Below are 11821 nucleotides of genomic sequence, written 5' to 3'. Positions count from 1 at the left end.
TGAAAATACATATAAGATCCCTTAAAAAATTATATAAATGAAACTTGCATGTTTTGGATACTTCTTTAAAAAATATATGACATTAACCCGACATATATTATCCTAAGAAGAAAAATGTAATATCATACTTTTATGAGTTAGACAATCATGAGTGAAACTAAACTATTGTAAGTTTTTCATAGAGAACAAAAGATTTACTTGTGTTATCACAAACAGGAAACAACTAACAATTAACATTGAATGACAAAAAGATGTGGGGGAAAGCCACAAATTTACGAGAAGTTTGCTTTGAACATGTGATTAAATAAAACCCCACATTAGAATTTCCCTCTGGGATTGATAAAAATGCTTTTCATTCATTTGTGTAAAGTTTATTTATTTCTTTGTTTAGCATTTTTGCAAAACTAGGCATCCTATTCCTGACTTTCAAATAATGTTTTTTCCCATTATTGCATTGACATTTAAAGAACAAACTTTTACAATAAGTTTGACAAATGATTAAATCAACACAGTAAATATTCAAAATACATCTCAAATGTATTCTATATAGATGGAAAAGATATTAGACAATATTCATATTGTAGAAATATTTTTAATTTTGCACAGAATCAGCAGATTACACAAAGATGTAGATAAAATACATTTTATATATAATATATTTCTGTCTTTTTACATGACCCAGATTCATTATGACAGTGCTTTAAGGACCATTTAAACACCACACCACTAGCTTAATGGAATTACATTGAAATACATAAATGTTGTGAACATGCATTGCAAAATGTTTTGACAGAATTATTTTTTTCCCCCAAGTCAGAAACCCATATTTCAATAAGAAATATGTTCAGAAATGACAGCGTGAATGCGCCACCTTTATGAACCGCTATGGCTTTAGACCTTGTTAGCTGCACATTTCAGTCTTAATTAGAATGACATTTGACACAATTGAAAGCCTTTGAATCTCTCCCATAATCAACACCATAATCAGTAGCTCCACCTTCACATTTGGATTGAATCATTTACAATAAGATTTAAGATTAAATTATTTACAATAGTACGTATTCAGTAGCTGACATACAATTGAGGTAGAGTCTGGACACTGTATGTACATACATGGCCTAACTATCTGAGTAGCATTTATGGCTTTGTAAAAGCCTGTGGGAAAGTGAACAGTTGACATATAGCTCAGCTGAGTTCTGATAAGAGAACCTCTGGCTAACTTTTGCACTGTGCAATTACCATATTTTCCTATAGCATATAAACAATGACTATCCATTTCAGCAAAGTGTGAGACTGCAAAAATACTTCCATTTTTTAAAAGCACCACATAATTGTTTCTTTGTTTTGTTTTGCTGTACGTGTAACCGTGAACAATGTCTCCATTCACAGAAATTCTCTTGTAGTAACTCACCACAGAGTTTGTGGGAACCTCTCTAACTGGGTGGAGAGCAGCTTGATCTCTCAGAGATATTTGTCTTACATTTGGTGAACCAAGGGCAGTCACCTGAGTAAACTTTACATGCTTCTTGACATGCTGGGTTCCTTGTCTCATTTCATTGCAGAACTGTTTAACTTCTGCAGCTGCATTTGTTAAGAACTGCTTAGCTAAACGAGGAAAGGCACAGGAGACTGCCACTCGTTTGCATATTTGTTGTGGTACAGCTTGACTACTTTTTATTTGTTTCAAGAGGTACCCATTGAAACTTTCAAACATAAAGGCTGAGTGAGCCCATAAAGGACCCCATTGCACAACACTTTTACTCAAATGCAACAATGAATGAACATTGAATGTCATGTGCTGTTTTCCATACAGAGATTGTACACCTCCAACAAAGTACACTAATGCGTCGTGTGCGTGGCTTATCAGTTCAGTATTTAATTCGGACCCCAAGAGAATGCTTATCCCTTCTACCAGTAATGCCCAATGACAGTGATACTTCTGTGGAAGTATGCCTTTCAGAACTGGCAAGCTATAGTACAAAAGCCAATGCTGCCACTCATGAGCTTTCCAGAATTTGCGTTCAATTAAAGATCTTGGAACTCGAGCGACGATACCTGGAGGTTTAATAGACAAGAGGTGTTTGTCTATGCTTGCTATTTGTACACCTATGTACCATGGCTCAGAACTGTTTTTAGAATCCATCCATAAAGATGCCATGTATCTGCACACACCAAGCAGTACACAGTGCATGTAGTCAGGGACCATTCCATTGATAAGATCAAACAATGGCAAATCTGCAAGAGGAGATGAGCCCTTTATCCCCAAAATAGTCTTCCCTTGTCTTTCAGCTATTTGTCCTATTTCTACTGTGGTTTTATGATTTCTGTCACTTGGCTTTTCATCAGGACATGCGTAAACCCTTGTTTTTCCATTCCCTTTCCTTGTTTGCATCCCAGGATGAAGGCAAACTCCACAGCCATATTCACCATTAAATTGCTTGAAATTTTGTAACAATGGTCTTGCTACAGCATCACACACACAGCACAATGTGTGTACTTTCATGTGTCTCCGTGCCTGATTGTTAGGATCTTGCCACTCAAAACCAACTTGAGAAAGATTTGTACACTCCTCGACAAATGGTTTAAAGAAGCAGGACATGTCTGGCTTTTTGGATCCAAACCATAAAGCACATAGAAGTACATGTTTGTCTCTACTCTCCGGTGGTATCTCATTAATGCAACACAATATTGGCCAAATACTAAATTTGGAAGACTGAAAAACTGGTACACCATCACAATTAAAAGTGAGGGACAGAAAATCATCTTTACTGGTAGACTTTAAGGTCTGATACAAGCTGCCATCACATATGTCCTTTATTACACGGCTAGCACTGGGATCACCTCTGAAACATAGATCATGCACATTGTGGTTCTCAAGAATGTCTTTTAGCTGATCTTTTAATGGTATACTAATAAAAAAGTTACCTTCCTCTAAACTGGCTTTCACTGTTGTGAATGAAGAACATGACACACAATTAAGTGTTTCCTCCAAAGATTGTGAAGACCCAATGTACTTAGTACAAACTCTACAGTAATGATGTCGTTTAAACTGTTTTGTAATATCAGCGAAGGGTTTCTCCAGAAAATACCTGCTTGATGGAACTACAGTAGTCCCAGCAGAATGTAACTTGAGCAGTTTCAGCAAGTCCTCCATTAATACACCTGTAGTGTTGTGTCTCAAAGCAAAGGAGAGGATTGACATGATGCTTTGAATTTCTGTTAGTCCACTGGAGCAGTTCACATCAACTCCTGCTTCAGGGGCGTTCTCCTGAATGGTTGAAAAAGAATTGTGTTATATTTGAGCAGGTTTCACTTATTTTCATATGTAGCCTTGTTTTTTTTTTTTGCAAAACTGCATTTACAACATAAACAGCAGTCATAGCGACGTTTGTCATAGTTAAAAATGCAATTAACCGCAAGTCTTACCTGCACCATTGTGACCATTTCTATTCTTTCCTCCTGTCTTTGGGTGGCATCTTCATTGTTTCCCTGAGAAGTATTCAAATTAACTACTCTTTAAAGAAAAGAGAGCCATAGAAAGGGAACACATCTTGCATTTGTTTCTTACCAGTGACACCGTTTGTGGTTCTGGTATCTGCTCATCTCTTTGGGCAGCATCTTCACTTTCCTGTGAGGAATACAACCCAAGTATTGAATATATATATGAATTAAATATCCGAATGATATATTCCAGAACAAGTAGTGAGTCTGTCACTGGAAGTGGAGCACATCTTGCATTTGTTTCTTACCAGTGAAACCGTTTGTGGTTCTGGTATCTGCTCATCTCTTTGGGCAGCATCTTCACTTTCCTGTGAGGAATACAACCCAAGTATTGAATATATATATGAATTAAATATCCGAATGATATATTCCAGAACAAGTAGTGAGTCTGTCACTGGAAGTGGAGCACATCTTGCATTTGTTTCTTACCAGTGAAACCGTTTGTGGTTCTGGTATCTGCTCATCTCTTTGGGCAGCATCTTCACTTTCCTGTGAGGAATACAACCCAAGTATTGAATATATATATGAATTAAATATCCGAATGATATATTCCAGAACAAGTAGTGAGTCTGTCACTGGAAGTGGAGCACATCTTGCATTTGTTTCTTACCAGTGAAACCGTTTGTGGTTCTGGTATCTGCTCATCTCTTTGGGCAGCATCTTCACTTTCCTGTGAGGAATACAACCCAAGTATTGAATATATATATGAATTAAATATCCGAATGATATATTCCAGAACAAGTAGTGAGTCTGTCACTGGAAGTGGAGCACATCTTGCATTTGTTTCTTACCAGTGAAACCGTTTGTGGTTCTGGTATCTGCTCATCTCTTTGGGCAGCATCTTCACTTTCCTGTGAGGAATACAACCCAAGTATTGAATATATATATGAATTAAATATCCGAATGATATATTCCAGAACAAGTAGTGAGTCTGTCACTGGAAGTGGAGCACATCTTGCATTTGTTTCTTACCAGTGAAACCGTTTGTGGTTCTGGTATCTGCTCATCTCTTTGGGCAGCATCTTCACTTTCCTGTGAGGAATACAACCCAAGTATTGAATATATATATGAATTAAATATCCGAATGATATATTCCAGAACAAGTAGTGAGTCTGTCACTGGAAGTGGAGCACATCTTGCATTTGTTTCTTACCAGTGAAACCGTTTGTGGTTCTGGTATCTGCTCATCTCTTTGGGCAGCATCTTCACTTTCCTGTGAGGAATACAACCCAAGTATTGAATATATATATGAATTAAATATCCGAATGATATATTCCAGAACAAGTAGTGAGTCTGTCACTGACATATTTAAACAGCTTAATGGTGAGCTGTACTTTTCACTTTTACAATGTGATGGAGTAGCGTAGAAGAGACATAAGAATGAAAGTAATGCTTTATTGTGGCCTTTTTTCTGTATGTTGCTTTTAAAAGGAGAGAGAAAGAGAGAGAGAAAGAGAGGGAGAGAGAGACTATAATAATGTATTTTTATTTACCATTGGAACTGTGAAAGTTCCTTCTCTCTGGCTGTCATCTTCACCATTGTCCTTGAAATGATACAAATGAACAACTTGTTTAAGATACATTTTTCACAGCTCCGCTGAAAACAGTCGGGATGAAATTTCCATGTTGTTATTATTGTGATTGTTATTATTCTTAATGTTTTTATTGACCTTTAAATAAACACAATGAAAGAGGTTGTCTTCTAAGTAAAAAACTACATTTTTTTAAATTATATTTATCATCTCACAATTACTTAAGTAGCACTTCAGATTACTTTCAATGCAGAAACATTATGAATATAGTCTAGATTCTCAAATACTTTGCATTTTCTTATCATAACTAACCTAAACAGAATTTATCAGTCATTTGGCAAACACAATAAATTATGTTGCATAACTTATCATTGAAAATAAATATCTATGTAAGTGTATGGAATTATTAGTTTGTTAACCTACTTAGTACACACAACACAAAAATATAAGCCAAGTTATGGGTGTCAAATTAGAACTGGAATGTTCCACTTAACCAAAGTATTAAAACCCAAACACTTTGTATCAAGTGCTACTATGGTAGCTGATAAGACATTAACGATATACATTCACTTACTTGTTGTTGTGTGTTGTGCTGTCCGATGTCAGTCAAAGCTCTGTCGATTTTTCTAAAAAAATTAATAAATTCTTGTAGCTTTCATAACAATGACAGAAACTGACAACTGTATTAACTTATTGGCAAAGGTGCACATACCGTTTTTTCCATCTGGTCAAAGTACGTGAAGGAACGTTTTTCCGCATCCAGTCTATTTCACTTGTGTCAGATCTATAATGTTTTCTTTTCGGCATCACTGTCTCTTAAGTTACAAAACTCAGTTGGAATGTCAGTATAGTCTATAATCTGTGAAAAACATATTCTACCGCCAAATAGAGAAAATACTGACGTAGAGCATGAACTCAAAAATTTGTTTTCAGCTGTGAGTGCCATGATTGGTTAAGTGTACGGTCAAATATGAGGATACACCAATCAAAGGCAAAGTAGGGCGGGCCATGCTGCAGCGTACAGGTGGCCAGCTTTCACCGCGAGACCTCACACGGTCCTCATCAGGTAACGGCTTCCTTACGTAATTTAACAACAAGCGGGAAATCGGTCTAATAAAGTGTGTCTTGCAAAGATGGAGACTACGGAGACGAATAAAACTAATATCAGAGGTAAGTCGCCTAAATGTTTTCGAATTTGAATGACTTAGCTTAAGCTAATAGCTTGCTAAAAGTGGTTTGATGTTTTACGGGTCACATAGAAACAAGTGACCAACGTGGAAATGCTCTCTTCAGAGAATTATGCATGCGACATAGCACTTGGTGTCATTAAAATGGTTCAAACGGTAAAAGTATGCCTATAGAAACCATGTCAAATAGAATATTTTTTGATAAGAAAAAGCCTTTATTAGCATATAGCCTGTAGCATTCTAGCTAGGAAAAAGCAATTCTTTTTTTCCTCCCCCCTTCATTTACTACAGAACACGAGGAGAGGAAGTTTGCAGTGGTGCAGTGGAGTGAAGGGGAGGACTATGGAAAGCTTAGTGAAGTAAAAACTGTTAACATACGGGGGTATGATGACTCCAAGATGGACCAGCATGGGAATCCCATTTCCACTTACTCGGCAGTTATTGAATGGCGCCATGGGAAGAAACAGCGAGGAGGGTGGCCACGTTACAGGGGCACTGTTGTTTTTGTCTCTGGTAAGTAATTGTTAATGATTTGAAATGTAGAATGTCCTTCTCTACTTGAAAGTAGTTCTCTAAAGAAAAACTGAATTCACTCTTTAAAGTCATGTGCTTACTTCGTTTTTCCAGGGAGCTGAAGACTGTACTACATGTTTACTTAATATACATTAAGTATACATTACATAAAGTCGCAACAGTTTTGTATTTTATCACTCGTCTTTACTCTGCTCTAAGTAAAAGTTTACATATTAACACAGTAAATCTCCTAAATGTGGCTCCTACTCCTTTTAACCCTAACCCCTGACTAATGAGATGGTTGCTTTTAGATGTTGAATAGTTGTATATTTTATGTTTCACATGTATGGAAATTCTGTGAAATAGGAATTGTTTGTTTTTTTGCTAAATGCACTATGTGAATCACAACTCAACACAAAACTAGACACTGTTACTGCTGTCTTCTTCTTCTCTTTCTCTATCCCATATACAAATGTTCTCTTTTCTTTGTTAGCTCTCTCTTTCACACAGGTCGAAGAACCATTCCAGTGTTCAGTTGTGTTTTTAGTCAGGAGTAAAAAATAACATTCATTACTGCAATTACCTGAAAACAGGACATAGTCTGGTGATTTAAAAAAAAAACACCTGTGGAGTAATGAGGGGATTGTTGTAATGTCTTTTTGTTTCCTCCTTTGTGCTCTAGCTACTCGTTTTGAGGCAGCTCGGAAAATTAATGCACTGCTGAAGGAAAATGAACCAGAGGACCTGACCAAGAGGGTATCTGTCCATCCTGAAAACTATCAGGATGATTCTGATGACTCCGATCCAAATGAGACTCTGATTCTGTCGCAGCCATTGCAACTCAAGGTGACATTTCACTTGGAACCATTTTGTAGTATCCGTGTTTTACATGTTATCTAAACACTCCATCTTTAAATATTGGCTTCTAGGCTAGTGTCAGTCATTAGGAAACCATTATATACATGTTTTCATGTGGAAAATGAAACATTTTAGGTGATGGCTCCTTTAAAAAGTTGACACTATTGTATTGTACATCTACCATTGGATGGAGTCTATGCAGGCTACAGCCTTATGAAACGGGACAGTGTAGCCTGCAAGTAGCATTTCCTGGTTATGTCTGAACATCCTCACCATCTTTCTATTATGTTACACACCATTTCTGTCACCAAGCAATGACTGTAGTACTTCTCTTTCCCTAAAAAAAATATATATATTTTACTGATTTTTACCTTTTTCAGATCAGATATAATTTTAAAACTGAAACGTATTTACATTTAAGAAAAGGAACTCCACCAGTGGTCCCCCTATTCTACTGCACACAAAGGTCATTTGTATACAATGATTGTCAGGATTTGTTAAAGGAAAAAATCACTTGTAGCCACCTAAATTGAATTATGGTAAACTTTTTTTTTTTTAACTGTATTCAAATGAGCCCAATCTTTGGAACAGGCCTAGTTACAGTTCTGTGATGTGCAGTACCAGTTAAAAGTTTGGACACACTTTCCCATTATATTTAATTGTAAAATTGTACAAACTTTTGACTGGTACTGTATGTGGCTAAGAAATCAGCTCTTTGAAGTATGCACCCTACACTTTGTGGCACAGCTATTGAATCTGTTGTCTTTACACTTTAGATTCATAACTTTTATGGCAGCTTTGACTATTTTATGTAAATTCCTCTTCTTTCTCGCTATCTTTTTTCATGTCCAGAAGTCAAAGGCTCCTTCAAAGAAAGACCCTGCACAGGAATTCCTTGCAATGTACAGTCATTCACCACCTTCAGTCGCTTATGGTGAAAAAAGTCCAAAAAAGACAGTAATTGGTCTAAAGCGGAAGATCCAAGACCTGAAACAAGAGAATGATAAACTGAAGGAGTTGCTTGTCCAAGGTATCACTTCCTATCACTAATTTAACAATTAAACAGCCAATATATTTGAAAAAGTCACTCTAGCCTATGTATAAACCATTCTGGTAATCATTTTTTTATTCATTTACTATATATAGATGTGCCAGAACTCATGAAGACGATGAAAAAGGTGATTAATTTGGCTGAACCTCTTAAGAGATCCAGTTTTGAGCTTCCCCAGATTTCTCCGCAGTCCACGCCCGGTTCATCATCAGATGGTTCGCTGCTGCCCCCTCCCAAATCTACTTCATCCTTCTCAACACCAGCATCTGTCATTCTATCAACAAAGGAATCCCAGTCATCAAAGGTAATGGAATTTTAAAGAATAAATAGATGAAGTGCATAAATTGGATCTACTGTCTTTCTACTTACAGTTGATCCAACCTTGAACACAATACCAATAAAAGTTTTGACGGACTTTCCTATTAGATTTAATGGGAAAATATGTCAAAACTTTTAAATTGGTACTCTACTTATTAGTATGATGGATCTAATTCAAGTGTTAAATTCATTGACTGTGTTTCTGCTGTGAAGTTTCCCTTCTTAACAAAGGAGTCTATGGGGATTGACTCTGTTTTAGAGCCAGCCCCTGGTGGAGCAGAGGCAAACTACAATTTTTCTACAAAAGCTTCACTTTTGCATGGGAATGCCTGTGCGAGTAACAAGTGATGCAGAAAAAAGTTTTGCAATCCAGTAGCTTAGCATCCGGACATTGCAGGTGAACGACGGCTCCGGGAATATACATAAATGTCACTGCCTTCAAAACTAGACGAGAAACAGAGTTTTAAGTCTGGAAAGGTATGTAGTTGTTCTTTACGTCTCTTATATTGATCAAAATGTCTTTTTGTTGGAACAGGTGGAGATTTATCCTGGGACTGGAGTCATGGTAGAGAAACTGGCCTGGGCCTATGCTACTAATGCAAATTCATCTACAACCTTTGTGAGGCATCTGCTCACAGCAGTCTTCCCTGTGGAAATATTGCTAGTGAGCAATCTTCGAGGGGGAAAACGAGGCAGAGGACATGCACGTTTACCGCTCGACAAAAATAAATTGGATGCCATCTACAGTAAGTTTTTAGCTTTTTATGGCATGTTTTCGCAGTTGTCCACACTTCTGGCATTTAAAGATAACAAAGGACCAATGAAAAACAAGGGCCACACATATGAAGAATATCTTCTTAACATTTATGCATATATTATTGTTGATGAAGAAAGGCCTCCACCAAATAGAGGATTCTAGTTGATCTTTTTTGAGTTATATCCAGATGAATGAATGGTCTTTTCATGACATACTATTGTAGGCCTTAGATTTCTCTGTAGGCCTTTCATTTCCTTTATGGTGCATTTTGTTTGTCCAACTACAAAGTAACAAATGATGGTAGATAAGTATTTTACATTCTGGATGTTCTTGCATTTGATGTATTTCAGTGACTGCGTTTACATGCAGCCGATAACCCATTCAAAACTGGAATGTTAGCAATAACCCGGTCACACATGGCTTTAAAATACCGGCAAAAATCCAAATATAAATCTTGGAGTTACCAAATATTTTTGTGAGAAAAGGGTCATGTAAAACCTCTATCGGCATATCGCCATCAGAATGAAAATGGATTTGTGTTTTGCACATGTTCTATTCCCGCGGAATCCTGGTCTTTTGAGTAGAGGAACTTTGTGTATGTGCCGTCTGGCTCTCTGTGACTCTCTCATCTCATGCATGTGAATGAGTTATTCCGAATGTTTCAGAATCCTGAATAGTGAGCCTAACTCGACCATAACCTGAATATTGGCTGTATGTAAATGTAGTCAATGTAGTGAACCGCTCCATGCATCGTCTGCAAATTTCAAAGCTGGCACCATTAGATATTAAGACTGATTAATGCAGGATCATTGCACTATTGTTTAAGATCATTGGGTTCTTTTACACTACTAATTCTGTTCTTGTCATCACCCCCCCCCCCCCCCTGCATTTTTGTACATATATAGGTGCAACCCTTGAGAAGTGGCCTGGGACCCATCCTTCCAGCATTGGTACTACAATCAATGCCAAGATCACAGAACTCCGGGCCAGAAATAAAAATGTCTCTGTCACAGCATCCCCATAACTTGACTTTCGATGTCTCATTTGGCATGTTATTATAATGCCAATTCATGTTTTATCTATTAAAGATAGATTGTTTGTTTTGTTTTTTAAGTGGGCAGGTTTTTTGCCCTCCAAAGTTTTACTCATGTTAGCAGGTAAAAGTTCCACAAATTTGCAGCAAAAGGTATGCAGCTTAGCATGCTCTTTAAACAATAGAGCTTAGATTAGGTTAAATATTTCTGTGAAATATTAGTATGTGACTGTTATATCAGAATAATAAAAGTTAATTGAATTTAAAGATTGCCCAGTATTCATGTTTTTTGTTTTTGTTTTCTTCAGTATTACAATACATTGACTGCCGACCTGTCAAAGAAAGTTATGTTGGCTTACGAGTTTGTCTTTGCATTGCTAGTTTTTAACTGATGTTGGTCAAGCAGGGGCAAATGATACTGTTGTCTTTTTCATATGTGATAGATTTTTTTTTTCTAGTAATGTTAATTTGTATAAAATTAATAATTAAGTTTATAGGTTTTTTATGAGATGAGATTTAAGAATTCTTAGAAGAAAAATGTAAAAAAAAGAATAGTTTACCATAAAAATGTATTGCCGGAACATAAAGTGAAAACATATGTAATCTAACATATTCTTAGAATATATGTATAAAAAGCATTTAAAAAAAAGAGATTATTGCCCTGCAAACTACATTTACTTTACATATAAAAAAAATTTATCTAACAGATTTTGTTCATATATGTAAAGCATATGTCTTTATGACAATTATGTACTAAAAACTATGCAAATATTATATGGAACATCTATGGAATACATACTTTGACATGTACTTTCCTTATATAACTCATACTTAGTTTTAACATGATCCTTATGTGATCCACTTTATTATCATGTATGAAAGTAACCCGAAAGTGGCCACTTTCAGGAGTAAATCATACAAGCCTTATATGATTCACTATATATGGAGCAAACTAAAGCTGATGCAAATCTTTTCTAAGTTTTTTATATTTCTTTAACATATGGGTTTTATACGTTTTTTATATTTCTTTTCCGTATGGGCTAGCTGCCAAAGATTTTAAGACAGGGTACG

The 11821-nt window shown here is 36.3% G+C and overlaps 2 protein-coding genes and 1 long non-coding RNA gene across 4 annotated transcripts; 1 reads left to right on the top strand and 2 right to left on the bottom strand.

Annotated features, from left to right (window-relative positions):
• Positions 1 to 2849: 2849 nt before the first annotated feature.
• On the bottom strand, positions 2850 to 3892 carry LOC309703328. The gene is made up of 4 exons (XR_014275852.1): positions 3750 to 3892; positions 3569 to 3628; positions 3427 to 3489; positions 2850 to 3268 (listed from the first exon to the last, which is right to left on the bottom strand). It is a non-coding gene; the product is annotated as an uncharacterized lncRNA (long non-coding RNA).
• Positions 3893 to 4392: 500 nt separating this feature from the next.
• LOC309703047 (uncharacterized protein) lies at positions 4393 to 5840 on the bottom strand (the record flags this gene model as incomplete). Its single annotated transcript, XM_082527751.1, has 5 exons — positions 4393 to 4533; positions 4655 to 4714; positions 4995 to 5045; positions 5608 to 5659; positions 5746 to 5840. 5 exons carry the CDS (start codon positions 5838 to 5840, stop codon positions 4393 to 4395), a joined length of 399 nt encoding a protein of 132 aa, XP_082383877.1.
• LOC309703327 (uncharacterized protein) lies at positions 5762 to 10966 on the top strand. 2 transcript variants are annotated; one of them, XM_082528118.1, is made up of 7 exons: positions 5762 to 6203; positions 6512 to 6733; positions 7416 to 7579; positions 8444 to 8621; positions 8738 to 8946; positions 9496 to 9706; positions 10640 to 10966. In XM_082528118.1, the coding sequence occupies exons 1-7, from the start codon at positions 6167 to 6169 to the stop codon at positions 10711 to 10713; spliced, it is 1095 nt and encodes a 364-aa protein (XP_082384244.1). In that variant the 5' UTR covers positions 5762 to 6166; the 3' UTR covers positions 10714 to 10966. The 2 variants fall into 2 exon arrangements, with proteins under 2 accessions (XP_082384244.1, XP_082384243.1); XM_082528117.1 differs by having other exon boundaries at positions 5763 to 6203; positions 10623 to 10965.
• Positions 10967 to 11821: the final 855 nt, after the last annotated feature.

Source organism: Aulonocara stuartgranti (genome assembly GCF_965226115.1).
Source record: "Aulonocara stuartgranti genome assembly, chromosome: 3".
Classification (NCBI taxonomy): Eukaryota; Metazoa; Chordata; class Actinopteri; order Cichliformes; family Cichlidae; genus Aulonocara; species Aulonocara stuartgranti.
This window is presented reverse-complemented; position numbering and strand designations above follow the sequence as displayed.

Bases quoted from the DNA above. Each gene is read 5' to 3' on its own strand.
- LOC309703327 (XM_082528117.1), top strand. From the start codon at position 6,167: ATGGAGACTACGGAGACGAATAAAACTAATATCAGAG. The intron at 8,947-9,495 runs GTAATGGAATTT...TTGTTGGAACAG, and splicing joins AGGAATCCCAGTCATCAAAG to GTGGAGATTTATCCTGGGAC. The intron at 9,707-10,622 runs GTAAGTTTTTAG...GTACATATATAG, and splicing joins TAAATTGGATGCCATCTACA to GTGCAACCCTTGAGAAGTGG.